At 39.7% G+C, this 20,822-nt stretch overlaps 1 protein-coding gene across 3 annotated transcripts in view; it reads right to left on the bottom strand.

Annotated features, from left to right (window-relative positions):
* The window catches only part of Pde1a (phosphodiesterase 1A), a 281,786-nt gene extending 261,313 nt beyond the window's left edge, over window positions 1-20,473 (bottom strand). The window contains exons 1-2 of one of the 3 annotated variants that reach the window (XM_021151272.3): window positions 20,209-20,473; window positions 19,862-19,972 (exon numbers count right to left, since the gene is read on the bottom strand). In XM_021151272.3, coding sequence (XP_021006931.1) covers window positions 19,862-19,962 — 101 coding nt within the window. In that variant the 5' untranslated portion in view covers window positions 19,963-19,972; window positions 20,209-20,473. The remainder of the gene's footprint in view (window positions 1-19,861; window positions 19,973-20,208) is intronic. The other 2 variants (XM_029470636.2, XM_029470625.2) reach the window with 2 other exon arrangements.
* Between the last annotated feature and the right edge of the window lie 349 nt (window positions 20,474-20,822).

Genomic DNA, 20,822 nt, shown 5'->3' with positions numbered 1-20,822 from the left:
GATGAAGCCAGAGGGAAAAGTGTCAACTGCCAACATAAACTGTTGGCTTCAGTTTGTGCCTTGTCAGATACTTTGCCTTTGAATGCCTGAGAGAGTGAAATTCAGGAACTATTAAAATTCCTCAGTCGCTTTAGGAAACTCAAGAGGATGTTGGTTTGCAGCTATTAACTTTTTTATGAGAAGAAACCTGAGAGGTAAGGATGAGTCTTCCACTCAACTGTAGACAAGAAGCTGTCAACTGAAAACTACCACTAATGGATTCAGTTCCATTTCCCCCAAGTTTAACCAGGTTATCTTCTGCCTGACCTCTTGAGGTTGGACAAGACCACAACACTAACTGTGGAAGATATTCTCACCAGGATCCTAGATATTCAATAATATCTTAAAATAATATTTGAATTTTGTTGGTTAGTTTAATAAGTCATGTTCGTCTTCTCTTTGCATACCCATAAGATCATATTCAGTAGTTAGCTTTTCATCTCCATCTTGTATCTGAAAGAAGGGAGAGAAAGCAGGCACATTGCCTTAAGTACAGCTGTGCTAAACATCCTTCACAGTGACAGCTACCATTTTCAGATATTCTGTGCTATGCACAGCATGTGAGCACCTCAGTCGCACCATTCCTATCTTTTACAACCATTTCTGTTTGACAATAACTTGGGGTTCTGTTATTTTGTCTGTGCTAGTGTATCATCCCTGATCATCTTTGACTAGTGAGGCTTTTCTGGCTCTTCATTGTCTTCCTCGCTACAGAGTCCACACACTTGACCTTTCAGCCATAACTCATGTCACTTCTAATGTCATGCCATTCAGCTGGGAAGCAATTTTGGATTCCTGCTTTATGTGATCTGCTATGCCAGGCGCTCGGGACGTAATAAGGAGTGGAGAAGTTTCCACCTCTGCTGAGTAATCTCAAAGGGAATTAAAAGAATTATTTACAAAGCAAAGTGATTAACAGCTAAATGAATGATGACATTTAATAAGCAATGAAGCTGAAGCAGGAAGGGCACTTAGGGAATCTGAAATAGTCACCCAGTCTAGTTTCTGGTAAGCAACACTATTGCTCTGACTTTAATGTCACTGGGATATTTAGGGCCCTAGTTCCCTGCATTGTCTTTCCAAAATTCAGCCCTAACTCGAGAGTGTTTTTCCACAGATAATACTTCTTAGCCATCTATATTAAGTTTCAAACTAAACTAGAGAAGTCTTTATTCTACAAAACCAGCTTCCTGCTTTTTGAGAGAGGAGTTTACAGAGATATTTCTGCTTTAATATACACCTTAAAGCCATCACTGTAGCTTTAAACAAACATCTCACCTGAATTTATAAAAACAATAGTAGTAAAAGCTAATCATATAGGTCAATTTTAAATAGGACTGTTTTACATAAACCTTAAATAAGGAAGATTTTTAAAATGGAGTGAAAAATAAAGCTAAGTCATACTTCCTTTGCTCAAACCAATTACCCAAGAAACAAAGAAAAAGAAACACACAAAAAAGATCAGATTGCCTTTTTGTCGACTCTACTAGAACAGTGAGTGAGGAAAGCAAGTTGATGTTCAATATGAATGAAAAATGGAAATTTTTGTACTAAATTCAGAATTAGGTTGATAAAGTTAACATACAACCTAGTATCATCCTGTGGTGTTTGGCTATGGTTACGTGAAAGGAGACAGATGCCAGCAAACAGCAAAGGACTCATTTGGACAGACTAAAACTGAGCCAAGCCTGCCTCTCATGACTTACTGACTCCAGCTGAATTTTCAGTTATAGGACCTCTGTGCTCTGGCTTTGACTGATTCTGATAGCCTGTTCTCTCCATTTGTTGTTGTTGTTGTTGTTATTTCTTCCTCAATTTTTAGTAATGTTCCTTTGAACCAACCAAAAATTAGTAAATGTTTCTGCACTCATGAATACAAAAATGAAGGCTGTGATTTTTTTCAAACCTCTTTCAAGTCTGAAAAGATAACCATTGAAATATTTTGAAAATTTGAAAAATTGTGTTTAAAGGGAATAAGATTTAACAATACTTGGTCGTTTTACTTTGTTCTTTCAAAGAAGAGACCTAGAATACTTGGGATTGGACCTTCCCAGACCTTGTATGACCTGTTGTCAGGGCAACAGGATGTGTGGAAACTCCTGGGCTTGCCAGTTCCTGTTGCTAGGGTAACAAGATATGAACCATCTTCTTTTACACAACTGTGTAGCTTCCCTGCCTTACTCCATGTCACCTTTCTATTTGATGGGAAATTATATTTGTTCACAGAAATTTAACAAAAATACGACTTCAGTACACAAGCCACTGAACGGGCAGGTTTTGTGAGAAATATTCTAAGTGCATACACATCATTCATACTTCTCCTAGCAAAAACAGCATGGAAGAAATTTCACTGGACTGATTTTCAGAAAATGAAGACCTCCATTTTTTTAATTTTTTTCTTTTCTTCTTCTTCTTCTTTTTTTGGGGGGCGGTTATGAGAGGGCTGGTACTTTTCTAGTCTCTAAAATGTTTAGTAGTTGTTTGTATAGATAAACTATAGATGATAGGAAAATTAAACAGTAACACATAGAAGAAACTGTTGGAACCATAAAATGGCAGGAAAAACTTCTTAGAGGCAAATAACAGGTGTGTGTGTGTGTGTGTGTGTGTGTGTGTGTGTGTGTGTGTGTGTATACTAACCCAAACCTTATTGCTCCTAAAGAATGAGCATGTTATTATCCCTTTGTAATGGTGAAGAAATTGTCTAGTCCAGGCTGTCCTTGCCTACATGTCTGGAAGATACAGAGGGGATTCAGTTGAATGGTGAATATCTGCTTTGCATGTCCATCTTGACCAGGCTTCTTTATGTGCTGCAGAGAGAGACGCCTTTTCTTACAACAATTGCTATTCCTTCCCTGGCTTTTCTAAGCTAAGGTCCCAGTGGCGAATGCACATTGCATAACCAAGAGTCACTATCAGAGAGGGGCAATCCAAGAGCATGGATACCCAAAGTTATGAATGAGTTGGACCCCTAGAGTAAAGAGCATGGGGCAGGGTGGGGGCAAAGGGACTTCTGGAGAACAGAGACTTGCTAGAAAGCTCCAGATATTAAAGCCGAGGTTTTGCTGGAAAATAAAGAGTCAAGAGGACTACACATATCAAAAATATGCCTATTATTCATGTTTGAAAGAGCGATGAGTGCTGGAAAATTAGGACGTTCTGAAATTCATAAAGGGGCTCCTTCATCTGGATACCAAGCACAGCCTGGGGAAGAGCAGGGTTTCTGTTTGCCTCGGAAAGTAAAATAGAAGAACCCCACTAAGCTGATTTGTCTATCATAAACAAAATGAAAAAAGACTGCTCACTTCACTTGAAGGAAAACTGTTATTGTGTGCTTACAATCTTTTATGACAAGAAAAGGAGGGTTATCATAAAGGAAAAAAATGTCTAGTTTTAATCTTCAGAGTCATAGATTTAGCCTCATCTCATTGGCATATAAAATATTCTGGGTCTTTTCTTTCAGTTGTTTGGGGCACAGGGTCAAGAGAATTAGAGCAATACTGCAAAGGTCCAAGCTCTGGGGAAAAAAGAGTTTCAGAATATCAAATTCACGTATAGATGCAAGCAAGGATCACTGTTTAAGTCGGTAAACTGAAAAGCTGGTGACATTGTACATCCTGGAGTGCAGGGGACAACTGTGAAGAGTTTCTGACATCTACAAGATGGAAACCAAGTGCTGCCTCCCTTTGGACTTCAGTCTCAAGCATGCAAAGTTAGGCAAACAGATGGCAGGATTGTGGAAAAGTCAAGACAGGAGAATTGTTTTTAATTCCTAGTGTATCTTGAGCACTGAGCTGAAGTATCTAATCCAGTGTTAAATGAATTAAGAATGGACCCGGGAATCTAGCTCCTCCCTGTTAATTATGGGACCTGGCCACATGGTCAGTTTTCTCAGAAGAAAACCTGGAGATGATTATTTTAAAACATATAAATCAAAAGAAAACCGCTTCAGAGTGTGTTCTATGTGCCATGAACGTTTGCATGAATGTGTCATACCTTTAGATGAATGTACACTTGATTAACAAAGTACCAGATAAAATAGACACACTCAATAAAAATCTCTTAAAAGGGAAAATGTTTCAGAAAGTATCAGGCACAAAAACTTTACAGATACGATTACTTCTCCAACTCAACTCTGAAATGATTCTGAAACATTTTAGTAAGAAATGGGGTCAATCCTGAAGTGGTAGTTTTCCTTCATCTTGTTCTTACTAGAGTTGAACTAATGTTTAGAAAGTCCAGTTTTAAGTTGATTAGAAACAGAGTTAGAACCCTGTTTTTCCTCACAAATCTACTTTGATTTTCATCAGAATTATCTAGAACCTGATTGGTCAGCAAGCTCATGCAGAGTTGGGTACTGATGTCATTCTTCTCTGCCTATGTTTCTGAGGATTGACACCATGCCCTCATTCTTTATACTACCATTGAGCTACATCCCAGCCTTCATGCACAGTTTAATTAAGATCCATTTTTTCCTTCTCCTGAAGTCTTTGGTGCTTAGAAACTAACTAGTTCTTTATGACCCATTATAAATTTATATGAGTAGCTATAAATGTTGAAGTTTGCCTACAAAAATTATCTGTATCTTTGACCATGTAAGACCTATTTAGTAAAAACCTGTCTTTTAATATTTTATAAAATGTACAATTAATCTTTAAACAACTTCAAGAGAGTATAGCTTAAAGAAGCCCAAAAGATGTCACTTCATTTTTATTCTTCTAATGACTCGTTGCCATTTTTGTGTCCTTTGGCTTTCATTTATGTCTGTGTGTGTGTGTGTGTGTGTGTGTGTGTATGTGTTTCCACATGTGTACATGCTTGTACATGTTTGCATGTGTGAGAGCATATTGTGAGGTGAGTGCACATGCATACGTGTGTGGCTGCCTGCATGTGGAAACCCAAGGTTGATGTTGTGAATCATACTCTATTACCTTTCAACCTTGTTCATTGTGTCTGGGTCCTTCCATAAAACGCATAACTTGCTGACTAGTCAGTCTCTCTAGCCAGCTTGCTTTCATCCCTGTCTCCACCTTCCAAGGCTAGACTTAGACTTAGCTGTCATTCTCACCGAGCACTTTACATAGAGTCCAAGACTCTAAACGGTGGTTATGCTTGCTTGGCCAAAGACTTTAACCACTGAGCAATCTCCCCAACTTCCATTTTAATTCTCTTAACTATAGTTAGCCATAGCTACCACTAGACTAGCTGACTGAAATATGGTACAAGACAAAATCTAGAGGCATAATGACAATGTGACATTTTCTAAAATATGTCAGCAAAGGGGCAGACATGGGACATCACAGCTGTTACTGAGAAGTCAACTGATTGCAAACCAGTAACTCAGGAACTCTATCTAGCCTGCAGCCATACATGACCATAGAGAGATAAACTTCACTTTAAAACATCAGTACATCCTTCCACTGTGAAACTTGCACGGCTTCTAAGCTTTCTCTCTGGAATCCTCTACCTCCAGCCCCAAAGTAATGTAAGTCCTTCAAATTTAAAGTTTGCCATACTAAGAAAAGAACTTGAGGAACACCTATAAGAGAAGGTCCACTGGGCTAAGAGAAAGCTTTAATAAATTGCCCACTTTATTCTGCCTGCTAACTCTGGTAACAAAAGTACCTTTAAAATTATAGAATTTTCGAACCAGGCATGCTAGCACATGTCTGTAATCTTAGTTCTTAGTTCTCTAAACACAGACAGGAATATTGAAAGTTTGAAACCAATCTTGGTTCCAGGACTCCGCCAAGAGTAGTATGCATAGGTGAGAGTGTGGACTACAAAAGCTAACAGCTTCTGTGACAGGCCAAAGCAACACAGCTTCTGGGACAGGTCCTGTTTTGGGCCTTCATCTTCGGCCAGGAGGGAGGTCCAAACACCGGATATCTGTGCACCTTCCCTGTAAGAGGAAATCTTGCCTGCAGAGAGTGCTCTGACCACTGAAACTCAGAAGAGATATCTAGTCTCCCAGGTCTGCTGATAGAGGCTAACAGAATCATGAGAGGAAAAATGTCTAAGCAGAGACAACTAAATCAACTAACTCTAGATATTACCAGATGGTGAAAGGAAAACGTAAGAATCTTACTAACAGAAACCAAGACCACTCACCATCATCAGAACCAAGCACTACCACCTCGCCCAGTCCAGGGCACCCCAACACACCCGAAAAGTTAGACCCGGATTTAAAAGCATATCTCATGATGATAGTAGAGGACATCAAGAAGGACTTTAATAACTCACTCAAAGAAATACAGGAGAACATTGCTAAACAGGTAGAAGACCTTAAAGAGGAAGCACAAAAATTCCTTAAAGAATTGCAGGAAAACACAACCAAAAAGGTGATGGAATTGAATAAAACCAACCAAGACCTAAAAAGGGAAGTAGACACAATAAAGAAAACCCAAAGTGAGGCAACACTGGAGATAGAAACCCTAGGAAAGAAATCTGGAACCATAGATACAAGCATCAGCAACAGAATACAAGAGGTGGAAGAGAGAATCTCAGGGGCAGGAGATTCCATAGAGAATATCAGCACAACAATCAAAGAAAATGCAAAATGCAAAAAGATCCTAACTCAAAACATCCAGGAAATCCAGGACATAATGAGAAGACCAAACCTACAGATAATAGGAGGGATGATAATGAAGATTTTCGACTCAAAGGGCCAGCAAACATCTTCAACAAAATTATAGAAGAAAACTTCGCAATCCTAAAGAAAGAGATGCCCATGAACATACAAGAAGCCTACAGAACTCCAAATAGACTGGACCAGTAAAGAAATTCCTCCCGACACATAATAATCAGAAGAACAAATGCACTAAATAAAGATACAATACTAAAAGCAGTAAGGGAAAAAGGTCAAGTAACATATAAGGGCAAGCCTATCAGAATTGTACCAGATTTTTCACCAGAGACTATGAAAGAGCCTGGAAAGATGTTATACAGACATTAAGAGAACACAAATGCCAACCCAGGCTACTATACCCAGCCAAACTTTCAATTACCTTAGATGGAGAAACAAAAGTATTCCACAACAGAACTAAATTCACACATTATTTTTCCACGAATCCTGCCCTTCAAAGGATAATAACAGGAAAAAAAAATACAAGGATGGAAACCACGTCCTAGAAAAAGTAAAAGAAGACAGCCACAAGAACAGAATGCCAACTTTAACAACAAAAATAATAGGAAGCAACAAATACTTTTCCTTAATATCTCTTAATATCAATGGACTCAATTCCCCAATAAAAAGACATAGACTAACAGACTGGCTACACAAACAGGACCCAAACTTTTGCTGCTTATAGGAAACCCATCTCAGAGAAAAAGACAGACACTACCTCAGAATGAAAGGCTGGAAAACAATTTTCCAAGCAAATGGTCTGAAGAAACAAGCTAGAGTAGCCATTCTAATATCTAATAAAATCGACATCCAAACCAAAGTCATCAAAAAAGACAAGAAGGGGCACTTCATACTCATCAAAGGTAAAATCTTCCAAGAGGAATTCTCAATTCTGAATATCTATGCTCCAAATACAAGGGCAGCCACATTCATTAAAGAAACTTTAGTAAAACTCAAAGTACACATTGCACCTCACACAATAATAGTGGGAGACTTCAACACACCACTTTCACCAATGGACAGATCATGGAAACAGAAATTAACAGGGACACAGTGAAACTAACAGAAGTTATAAAACAAATGGATCTAACAGATACCTACAGAACAATTTATCCTAAAACAAAAGGATATACCTTCTTCTCAGCACCTCATGGTACCTTCTCCAAAACTGACCACAGAATTGGTCACAAAACAAGCCTCAACAGATACAAAAATATTGAAATTGTCCCATGCATCCTATCAGATCACCATGAATTAAGGCTGATCTTCAATAACAAAATAAATATTAGAAAGCCAACATTCACGTGGAAACTGAACAACACTCTTCTCAATGATACCTTGGTCAAGGAAGGAATAAAGAAAGAAATTAAGGACTTTTTGGAGTTTAATGAAAATGAAGCCACAACATACCCAAACTTATGGGACACAATGAAAGCATTTCTAAGAGGAAAACTCATAGCCTTGAGTGCCTCCAAAAAGAAACTAGAGAGAGCACATATTAGCACCTTGACAACACACCTAAAAGTTCTAGAACAAAAGGAAGCAAATTCACCCAAGAGGAGTAGACTGGAGGAAATAATCAAACTCAGGGGTGAAATCAACCAAGTGGAAACAAGAAGTACTATTCAAAGTATCAACCAAACGAGGAGCAGGTTCTTTGATAAAATCAACAAGATAGATAAACCCTTAGCCAGACTCACTAGAGGGCACAGGGAAAGTATCCTAATTAACAAAATCAGACATGAAAAGGGAGACATAACAACAGATCCTGAAGAAATTCAAAACACCATCAGATCCTTCTACAAAAGGCTACACTCAACAAAACTGGAGAACCTGGTTGAAATGGACAAGTTTCTGGACAGATACCAGGTACCAAAGTTAAATCAAGATCAGGTTAATGATCTAAACAGCCCCATATCCCCTAAAGAAATAGAAGCAGTCATTAATAGTCTCCCAACCAAAAAAAGCCCAGGACCAGATGGGTTTAGTGCAGAGTTCTATCAGACCTTCAAAGAAGATCTAACCCCAGTCCTTCACAAACTATTCCACAAAATAGAAACAGAAGGTACTCTACCCAACTCATTCTATGAAGCCACAATTACTCTGATACCTGAATCACAAAAAGACCCAACAAAGATAGAGAACTTCAGACTAATTTCCCTTATGAATATTGATGCAAAAATCCTCAATAAAGTTCTCGCTAACCGAATCCAAGAACACATCAAAACAATCATCCATCCTGACCAAATAGGATTCATCCCAGGGATGCAGGAATGGTTCAATATACGGAAATCCATCAACATAATCCAGTATAAAAGCAAACTCAAAGACAAAAAAACCACATGATCATCTCGTTAGATGCAGAGAAAGCATTTGACAAAATCTAGCACCCATTCATGATAAAAGTCTTGGAAAGAACAGGAATTCAAGGTCCATACCTAAACATAATAAAAGCAATCTACAGCAAACCAGTAGCCAACATCAAAGTAAATGGTGAAAAGCTGGAAGCAATCCCACTAAAATCAGGGACTAGATAAGGCTGCCCACTCTCTCCCTACCTATTCAACATTGTACTTGAAGTCCTAGCCAGAGCAATTCGACAACATAAGGAGATCAAGGGGGTACAAATTGGAAAGGAAGAAGTCAAAATATCACTTTTTGCTGATGATATGATAGTATATATAAGTGACCCTAAAAATTCCACCAGAGAACTCCTAAGCCTGATAAACAGCTTCAGTGAAGTAGCTGGATATAAAATTAACTCAAACAAGTCAATGGCCTTTCTGTACACAAAGGATAAACAGGCTGGGAAAGAAATTAGGGAAACAACACCGTTCTCAATAGTCACAAATAATATAAAGTACCTTGGCGTGACTCTAATTAAGGAAGTGAAAGATCTGTATGATAAGAACTTCAAGTCTCTGAAGAAAGAAATTCAAGATTTCAGAAGATGGAAAGATCTCCCATGCTCATGGATTGGCAGGATCAATATAGTAAAAATGGCTATCTTGCCAAAAGCAATCTACAGATTCAATGCAATCCCCATCAAAATTCCAACTCAATTCTTCAACGAATTAGAAAGGTCAATCTGCAAATTCATCTGGAATAACAAAAAACCTAGGATAGCAAAAACTCTTCTCAAGGATAAAAGAACCTCTGGTGGAATCACCATGCCTGACCTAAAGCTGTACTACAGAGCAATTGTGATAAAAACTGCATGGTGCTGGTATAGTGACAGACAAGTAGACCAATGGAATAGAATTGAAGACCCAGAAATGAACCCACACATCTATGGTCACTTGATCTTTGACAAGGGAGCAAAAACCATCCAGTGGAAAAAAGACAGCATTTTCAACAAATGGTGCTGGTACAACTGGCAGTTATCATGCAGAAGAATGTGAATTGATCCATTCCTATCTCCTTGTACTTAGGTCAAATCTAAGTGGACTAAGGAACTCCACATAAAACCAGAGACACTGAAACTTATAGAGGCGAAAGTAGGGGAAACCCTCGAAGATATGGGTACAGGGGGAAAATTCCTAAATAGAACAGCAATGGCTTGTGCTGTAAGATTGAGAATCGACATATGGGACCTCATAAAATTGCCAAGCTTCTGCAAGGCAAAAGACACCAACAACAAGACACCGTCAGTACGACAAAAAGGCCACCAACAGATTGGGAAAGGATCAGATAGGGGACTAATATCCAATACATATAAAGAACTCAAGAAGGTGGACTCCAGAAAATCAAATAACCCCATTAAAAAATGGGGCTCAGAGCTAAACAAACAATTCTCACCTGAGGAATACCGAATGGCTGAGAAGCACCTGAAAAAATGTTCAACATCCTTAATCATCAGGGAAATGCAAATCAAAACAACCCTGAGATTCCATCTCACACCAGTCAGAATGGCTAAGATCAAAAATTCAGGTGACAGCAGATGCTGGCGAGGATGTGGAGAAAGAGGAACACTCCTCCATTGTTGATGGGATTGCAAGCTTGTACTACCACTCTGGAAATCAGTCTGGTGGTTCCTCAGAAAATTGGACATAGTACTACTGGAGGATCCCGCAATACCTCTCCTGGACATATATCCAGAAGATGTTCCAACCAATAAGTAGGACACATGCTCCACTATGTTCATAGCAGCCTTATTTATAATAGCCAGAAGCTGGAAAAAAACCCAGATGCCCCTCAACAGAGGAATGGATACAGAAAATATGGTACATTTACACCATGAAGTACAACTCAGCCATTAAAAAGAATTTATTTATGAAATTCCTAGGCAAATAGATGGACCTAGAGGGCATCATCCTGAGTGAGGTAACCCAATCACAAAGGAACTCGAACAATATGTACTCACTGATAAGTGGATTTTAGTCCAGAAACTTAGAATACCCAAGATATAAGATACAATTTGCTAAGCACATGAAACTCAAGAAGAACGAAGACCAAAGTGTGGACACTTTGCCCCTTCTTAGAATTGGGAACAAAACACCCATGGAAGGAGTTACAGAGACAAAGTTTGGAGATGAGAGGAAAGGATGGACCATCTAGAGACTGCCATACCTGGGGACCCATCCCATAATCAGCCTCTAAATGCTGACATCATTGCATACACTAGCAAGATTTTGCTGAAAGGACCCAGATATGGCTGTCTCTTGTGAGACTATGCCGAGGCCTGGCAAACACAGAAGTGGATGCTCACAGTCAGCTATTGGATGGATCACAGGTTCCCGAATGGAGGAGCTAGAGAAAGTACCCAAGAAGCTGAAGGGATCTGCAATCCTATAGGTAGAACAACAATATGAACTAACCAATACCCCCCCCCAGCTCATGTCTCTATCTGCATATGAATCATAAGATGGCCTAGTCAGTCATCAATGGAAAGAGAGGCCCATTGGTCGTGCAAACTTTATATGCCTCATTACAGGGGAATGCCAGGTCCAAGAAGTGGGAGTGGGTGGGTGTGGAAGTGGGTGGGGGAGCGTGTGGGGGACTTTTGGGATAGCATTGGAAATGATAATGAAATAAATACCCAATAAAATAAAGAAAGAAAAAGAAAGTTTGAAACCAGCCTGTATTACATAGTGCCAATCACCTCAAAATTTATGGCTCAGTATACAAAATTAGCAATAGTAATAACTGCTAAGGTTTGTGGGATTATAGATACTATTCAAAAAATTTATAATTAGCAATTAATTTAAACTCTTTAACATCTGTAAGATAGGAGATATTTCCAGTTCACACCTGAAAAACTAAGGTATTGAAAGGTAACATGAAGATCATATTTTAGTGAGTAGTGGGGACAGCATGCACTAAAGATGGGTGTCGTGGGAGTATTAGTGATCACAGTGTCAGAAGGACCTATTGTGTGCAGGGATGTGTTATGCTGTGGCCACATAATCTATGCCATTGTTGCTATGTTGTCTTCAAGGTGTGACAGCATTAGGTCCTAGCGCTTTTCTCTGCTCCTGAACCCTTTTCAGTGGAGAAGCTTCCTAGACCTCTTTCCTGCTTTGCTGCAAATAAAAGAATCACCTGTTTGGATTATGAATCGTGGTGGATGCAGCTGGGCCTGGCAACTAGATTTTTCCCTCTTGGTGAATAGGGAAGAAATCTGTGCGTGGAGAAAGTAGAGTCTCATTTTTTCTAAGTCATGAGGTAAATTTAGGAGGGGAGATTTTTCAGGATCTGTATTTGGGGAGATAGATGCTGTCAGGGGCCCTCTGACACATTAAGCTGCACACCAAAGACAATGAAAGTTTTATTACATTAAAACTTACATTTTGATCTCCATTGAGTGGCCCCCTAAATCCATCCCTCACCAGATGCTAAACTTCATCAGGGGTTGACAGTGTCATTTATTGGGCCGTCTCGCACACTAACATCCTAGGTAGCACTTTTTCCCTATCTCACTTGGAAAGTCTTCTGAGTGAAATCAACCATGACCATCCAAAAGTCCTTCTTAAAAGAACCTCGGTGCCCGTTCACAGGCTACTTCTTATCATAGGCTACCTTGCTTTTTATAATTCACCTTCTCAATGCTCTGCTGTCTAATATACATGCATAGGGAAAGCGACTGGACATTTACTGAATGAGTAAGTGAGTAGTGAGCAATAAAATTGGGTTTCACAGTTAAAAGAGAAGTTCAGAAAATTAGTAACATTCGCATCTAACCTGACTAAGAAAAATACATAGCATAAGAAATAATAGATTGCCATTTTAACCCCACCAAAAGAACGTTTATTCCATAGACAATAATAAAATATTATTGAAACATTGAGATTTATAAGTTTTTCTTTTTTATTAGATATTTTCTTTATTTCCATTTCAAATGCTATCCTGAAAGTTCCCTGTACCCTCCCCCTGCCCTGCTCCCCTACCCACCCACTCCCACTTCTTGGCCCTGGTGTTCCCCTGTACTGGGGCATATAAAGTTTAAATGTAAACTCTAAAGTAAAAATACAAGTAAGTGATTTTTTTTCCAAACCAAGTTAGTCTCATGTCTAAAATACAAATTTTTTGACGATTCACTTGATTACTTCATGCTTAACAATGTAAGAACAAGAACAGATTTTTCAACAATCCTCAAGAGATATTCTCCTCTAAAACTTGAAATTTAATTCACTGTATACTCTCACATAGAGTGTGACAGAAAACTGCTGGTTTGGGCATGGAAGCCAGACAATATAGAGCTACTGGAGACATCCAGTGATACAATATCAAGACTGCCCAGCTCCAACATATTATAAACCATTGTTTATATCTCTAGGGATCAACTGTGCAGAGAAAGGGAAGGAAAGGAGAAGAATGGTCGTATTTATTAAACAGTGCTTTCCTAGTACAGGAAACTTATTGTAGTTTCTTGCCGCCACCATAATAAATTTATCACAAAACCCAGTATCCTTAAAATATACATAGGTTGAGTTGTCTTCTATTTGGAATGTCATAAATTTGATGTCTTTTTTTTTTCTGAGCTAATATAAAGGTGTCATCTGGGCCACGTTCTCCCTGAAGACCCTGGAAGACTTCATAGACTACTTTCTTAAGATCCCCATATTCTTTGGTTGCATGGCCTGCTTTGCCCAATCTCAGGGCTGGAATCTACAAGCTATCACTTTTCACACCACTCTACTCTGACCTCCTCTTTGTCTGCCTGGATTCAATTGGCAAGAGGTTCTGTGACCACATGGGGTTACCTAGGTGGTCTGGGTAATCCAGGATAAGAGATGTATTTGAGAATTGATTATTTGGAAACCTTAACCCAGTGTGCTGCTTCAATCCTGTTTTCTAGATAGGGCAACATTCACAAATGCTAGAGATTGGAACGTGTGTGACCCTGAGGGAGACCCTAGTCCATCTACGATGAGATCTGGGGAGTCTTTCACAATCTCCTTTCTACATTCTGTTCTGGTGATGTTTCTGGATCACTATTCTGAGAATGTCTGCTTGTTTTAGAAGAACATGGTCCTATGTCCAAATTCATGCTTCACAAGATACATGAATAAATAACTGTGAAGACTTACATCTTAGAGTCATTTATATGGACACATAAGACAGCAGACATCTTATATCTTCACAGTTCTAGCAACTAGTGCATAAGACTTTGCTTTCTTCCATCTTCTCAGTGCCTGTTCTAGCTGTGCATCTGTCTCCAATCCTGCAACTTTGCATTCAGAAATATGGATTATCTTGTATTTCTGTGCTTAGATACTGTGCTGAGGGGTGGGAATCCAGGAATAAAAGGAAGGTGAACTTGGTAACTGAACTCAGAAGCAACAGTTCATAAGAGAAGGTAGATTTTGGAATGGAAATAAGGTTCCAGCTATTTTATGAACTAAAACCAGCCTAAAGAGGAAAGCCGGGAGGAATTTTCTGTGTAAGGAAAATCCCAGCAGAGATGCTGGGCATTTCTTAACAAGGTCTCTATTGGCCCTGAAGTAGAACAGTTGCTCCTGATGAAGGCATAGCCTGAGCTCTACAGGAGAGACGCTTCCTGGTTTCAGCTGTGTACGGAAGACAGAAGTACTGCAAGCTGACGACATGGAAACTGCCCCTAATATAGACAGCCATGGGAACAAGAGTTACAAGAGGAAGCTCAGTCCTTAGCTGACTGAAGAAGGATGTTTATTCAAATGAACAAAGGCAGTATGCAGCCTTTCTTAGAGCCAACCTCAGATCTGGTTAGGAGGGAGTCAGAAAACAGAGGCCTGAACAGGGACTCCTAACACGGAACAGGGGCACAGAGATGCTGTGGGTGACACTAAGCCTTGAAACGCAAACGGGAGCAGCTGTAAAGGGTGGGAAGTGGGAGATTTACAGCATCCTTTTTCTTTCTTGTTCATGAAGCTGCTTTATCTTAAGGTATAATCCCAGCTCGGGAATGCAGTGGTACTTCATTCGATACTTCTTGCCAGTTACAAGCTTTGCCTAGTTTAAATATGCACAGCAGTTAAATCTTAGAAATGGGGCCCGGGCAACTTCCTGTGATAATTGTGCATCAGACTGCCTCCTTTAGCAAATGAGTTAATTAGAATTAAAGAGTAGAGTCTTTCCACCCTCATTCACTGTCTAGGTCCCTACAAATCACCCTTTACTGCTGATAAGTAATGTTTATCATTAAGGTGAGAGAGTAGAAGAAGCTTAACTTGAAGTTCTCCAGTTTCATCCCATTCACGATCCCACATCTGAACATCTAAACATTTGTAAAGATAAAGAGAGACGTGTGGAGATACAGAGAAAATCAGCAATGCGACACGAAATGGTTATTCAAAGTCTGGTTAGTTCTTGTCCTATGCTCATACGACCTGAAGGAGCCAGCAATAATGCCTAGATAGCTTATGGTTTGGAGGAGTTCAGGCTGTCTTCGCTCCTGTTGAATGACCAAGTGAAACAATATATTGGGTAAGCTTCTTTGACAACTTAACATGATTTTCCCTGAAAATTGTACACAATCAAGTTTCTAGAAATGTTTTTAGCTATCGGACTGAATCCTTAGAAAGAGTTACGGCCAAGGATGAGCAGCGCCTACGTTGCTACCTGTACCTTACCTGTGGATACCAGTGTGGGAGAAGGAAGCTTTGGTATCAAAAAAAGCATTATTTTGAAAAAAAATCAGTGCTACCAATTGAAAACAATATAAAACGTTCAAATCAACTTATCACACAGAATGCATAAATTCTCTGTCACTGCAAAGCCCACAGGTGGGTAGCTATCCTTCATGTGTGGGATTCTGCTGAGGCTACAGAGTCACAAGGAACTTCTGAGCAGGGGATTGAATTTGCTGTTGGAATGGTATGAGAAGTAGGAAGGAAGGCTTTCCTACGCCCTGAACTATTTACAACTTAAGAACGAGTGTATGATGATTTCAAATTACAGCTTTACCCAGGGTCTGATGTCACAACTACTGCTCATGTTTCCACCATCAAAGATGAGGAGTCATGTCAGGATGCTAAATTGTTGTTCTGAGTGGCAGCAAATAAATTGAAAGTGGTGAGAAAAATGTTGACCTAAAAATCGGCAGTGTGAGGCTTGGAGGTCTTCATGAGAATGGAGAGAAGACTATTTTATCTTTGCTCTCCAGAAGGAACAAGAGGTAAGGAGTTACATAAGCTTATACGGTATCCCAAACATTGAGTAAAACAGACTCCAAAGGGTTAATAGATGAAGTTGGGAGATGGCTCCACTGGCAATGTGCTTGCCATATAAGCACAAGGACCTACATTTGGATATCCCCAACACTGATAGGGGAAACCAGCTCCAAGGCTGCCAGCCTGTGATCCTGGAACTGCAGAGGCAGAGATGAATGGATTCAGGTGTGCCAGCCAGTCTATCTAAATGGGTCAGCTCCAAGATCAGTGAGATCTTGTCTCAGAAACTAAGCTGAAAAGTGAACGAGGAAGAAACCCTGACCTCTGGTCTCCATATGCACACACACATACATGCACACACCTATACGCACACCGGTAGATGCATCCACACACTTGAAACATGTGCACACTAAAAAGGTTCATTAAACAAATGAGCCAAGTACTCAAGAGAAATTGATACTTAATTTTACAAAATTTGTCATTATTTCTTTTTTTTAATTAGATATTTTCTTTATTGACATTTCAAATGCTATCCCTTTTCCTAGTTTCCCCTCCGAAAACCTCCTATCTTCTCCCCCCTCCTCCTGCTCACCAATTCATCTACTCCTTCTTCCTGGGCCTGGCATTCCCCTACAATAGGGCATAGAACCTTCACGGGACCAAGGGCCTCTCCTCCCATTGATGGCCGACTAGGCCATCCTCTGCTATATATATAGCTAGAGCCATGAGTCCCACCATGTGTTTACTTTGGTTGGTGGTTTAGTCCCAGGGAGCTCTAGAGGTACTGGTTAGTTCATATTGTTGTTCCTTTTATGGGGCTGCAAGCCCCTTCAGCTCCTTGGGTACTTTCTCTAGCTCCTTTTTGGGGGACCCTGTGCTCTGTCCAATGGATGACTGTGAGCATCCACTTCTGTATTTGTCAGGCACTGGCAGAGCCTCTCAGGAGACAGCTGTATCAGGCTCCTGTCAGCAAGCTCTTTGAGTATACAAACCAGTTGTGGTAGTGCATGCTTGCAATCCAAACATTGGAGAGAATGGAGCAGGAAAATTATAAGTTTGAGAGTAAGCTGGGGTAAAAGGCAAAACAATACTTTTTTAAAATTGTCTAAAATATACTATATAAAAATACCTATGAAAGACTATCCAAGTATCTTCTGTAGTGGCTTGTGTTTCCATGTTGCATGAATAAATATTTCATTTATTTTCATCTCCACTTGAATTTAACCTTACAATGTACATATTGTATGCCAAATTAAAAATGTATAGCCTGCTGAAAAACAGCAATAAGTTTATAAATTTGGGTATCATAAAAGAAAATCAAATAAAATCCTTTCCAAATAAATATCCAATAGTGAGCACTGAGTCTATTTTATCAAAATAAGAAATCATTACAGAACTGTTTAATAGCATTCGTGAGTGCCAGGATTTTCACTGCAGACACTTAAAAGTCAAAGACAGGAGCAACACTGATGAGAGAATTCAGCTTGAGTCAGTATTGCGTTTTAAAGAGGTGAGGCATTTTCATCAAGGGGATGGGGAGTCCCGCACATCACTGCATTGGAAGCAGACTACACAAAAGACCATAATTAAACAATTTGCTTGTCATTAGTCATGCAGATTTTAAACTTAGAGCTTCTTTCTTGCTTTGACAAGCCTAAGCCAGGAAATCTGAAAATGTCTTAAGTCAAAGTGCAAGGAAAAGGAATGAACCGAAATGCAAATCTCTTCATGCTTGAATACAAAAGCTCTGAGTCACTTCAGTCAGTAAGAATGGCTTTAAAACACTAAACTGGCTGGAGATCATTAAGTGATTCTGTGTAGCAATAGTTCCAAAAGAACACAGAGTGTGCACACAGAGATGTACTCCACTGTCAACTCAGAAGCTCTGCTGCTGAGAGACCACATCACCCCTCTTAGAAACTGCTATCAAATGACAAGGTGAAAAGTCAGAGAACTTTTTTCAAAAAGGTTGAGTAAACACGGAATCAATTTTCTAGTTGTTTGAAGACATATTTCTAAAGTCACTACGGGGTATCTTTTTGCCTCGGAGTAACTAAGGAAATACAATATACCAAGAGCAAACAAAACATCCTGTCCTGTAAAGGAAGAATCTAAAATGGGTCGTGATCTCAGTTATAGCAGCCCAGTGCAGATGTTCATCCACTAGGTTAGAGCACAAATCATCTGATAATTGCTGATGCTTAATTTGCATCTATGCTAATTAATTGTGTGAACCACCATTTGTTTCGACAGGATTATTTGTTTCTCTAGAGAATCTGTCTTCTAAATCTCTAATGGATCTTTGAAACAGATATCTCTCTCGTTCATTCAATGGCTATAAAAATGGCTTCCTTTTTAAAAGTTATTCTCTGCTGTTTGCATTTATTGGGGTGCTTTCATGCGAGGCACCACAATACCATGGATTGCTTCATGTAATGGAAAAAAAATATATATATATATACACTGAGAGCACTCTATGTCCAGATGGAGAAGAGTAGAGAGGATTTGGACTTCTAAACAAAGTTTGATGTAGTTGTCCTTTATAAAAGCGATGACATAAGCTTACCCATATACTACCTTCCATGAAACACTGTGTAAACATGCGACAGCATTAAAGACAGAAATCCATCCACAGAGCACTGTGGTCCTACAGTTATCTTTGTAAAGCTAATGCCCCACTTAATTCTGAGATATGAAAATACACTTAGAAATTCCAATGACCTATAAATATTCATATTTCCAGCCAAATGTTACATTGGCTTTTACAACTGGTGCTATGATTAAAACGGAGCATATAAACAGTGCTGTGGTGAAGCACTGGCCAGAACTCACACACACTGACGGGGATGGGGGTGGGGGTGGGGGTGGGGGTGGGGTGGGGTGGGGTGGGGGTGATGAGCAAGGTGCTAATACTAGAACCAAAGTGGATTCAGGTAATTACGAGTCTTGCTTCGAGTAACTGTACATCCTGTTCTGTATTGTTAAGAACCCGGTCAGTACACTGGAAGCAATTCTGCACTTTACTAATTAGTGAGGAATTGAAATTTAATTCCTCACTAATTTAAACCACAGCTCTAATATGTTTGATATGCTTTTCATGTTGTTTTGCCACACAAATAATTTTCTTATTAAAATATTAGTTTGTCCACCGTAGAATAAGCACAGAATAAATATGTAATTTATGATTCTACTAATCCCATTTTTGTTTTTTACAAAGAAAGAAATCTCCATCTTATTTTTCTCTCTCCACTTACCTGAGAGAAATTATTTCAGTGAGGACCAAGCAAGCTGATTTCCTAGTCCCTCTGTGCTTATCTAAAGCACACATCTAAGCAACACACACAGCAGGGAGCAGAAGCCCTGGACTGTAAACAGAAAGTGATTTCACAGAGCCTTACCTTACTCCATACAAAACATGCAGGTCCAGAAACTGCTTTCAACAAGTTGCTAGCTGAAATGGGCATATTTTAGTTTTCAAGAGAAAATTTCTGCAAAGGAAACACTAAATCTCAAAGTCAAGTAACACCCACAATTATTTGTGTTAACGGTCAGCTATTTATTGAGGGGAAAATATAACATAAGACCAAGAGGAGAGCTTACTCACATCCCCTTCAGGCGCTGCCACATCTTCTCGGTCTGTTCTCCAATGAGATACTTGTAAGTGGCGTTTTCCAATTCTTCGATGTCCGTATCAGTAGACCCCATGATGATGTTCCTAGGACAACACAGGTGCAGTCAGTTTCAGCGGCTAGGACAAGCATTCCTCAGTCCATTACAAATCTCAAGCATTACACAGTAGCATCTCTTAGCCATCCAAACAGTTCAGAGACGCAAAGCTGAGGGAAGGCTCTGCCAGAACTGCCGTCTTTGACAGGCATATACTCTGCTCACATCACCAACGCCCCCACCACCACCAACCCAAGCAGACAGAGTATAAACAGATGCTCTGACCTCACGGGAGCAATCCACACATGTGAGCTGCTACTGTACTACTGACCGACTGCTCAGGCTATTCTCCCAGCAGCTCATCTGTAACTGTTCCGTGCACAGAAGCACATCAGAATTTCTACAGTTTACGAGCTCAATTATGCACGAAAGAAACGTGAATGACTTTCGCGCTCCACAAGAAGCTGAATTCCTCTCTAGCAGCTGAAGCAGGGCAGGATGTAATGAGAAACCAGATGGTAGGAAGCAGTCCCAGCAGCACCACCCTGGGAAGAAAGTGCCTGTTTAAATACCAAGGCTTTTGTCTCTTAATTGATCTGGAAGCGACACTTAAAAATACAGCACACTTCCTGAATAAATGCAGCCAATATTAATGACAACCACGGAGAAGAGTCACACATAGAGCTGTACAGGAGACAGACCCCAGAGCTCCACAGGTTGTTATTGAGAGAGTATGTCCATCAAGTGATGCTGTAACCGTGCTTATTCATCTTCTCCTAGCAACTCTACACAGTGGGTAACTGCCAATTTAACCAGGGAAAACACAGCAGCTGCGTTCAGCCCGCTCTGTGAATCCTTTGAGGATTAAAAAATAAATAAAATGAAATGGGTGTGAATGC

This window comes from Mus caroli, unplaced genomic scaffold, assembly GCF_978045245.1.
Source record: "Mus caroli unplaced genomic scaffold, Mus_caroli_1 scaffold_2, whole genome shotgun sequence".
Taxonomy (NCBI): domain Eukaryota; kingdom Metazoa; phylum Chordata; class Mammalia; order Rodentia; family Muridae; genus Mus; species Mus caroli.
Note: the sequence above shows the minus strand (reverse complement) of the source record. Positions and strands in the feature narration are given on the sequence as shown.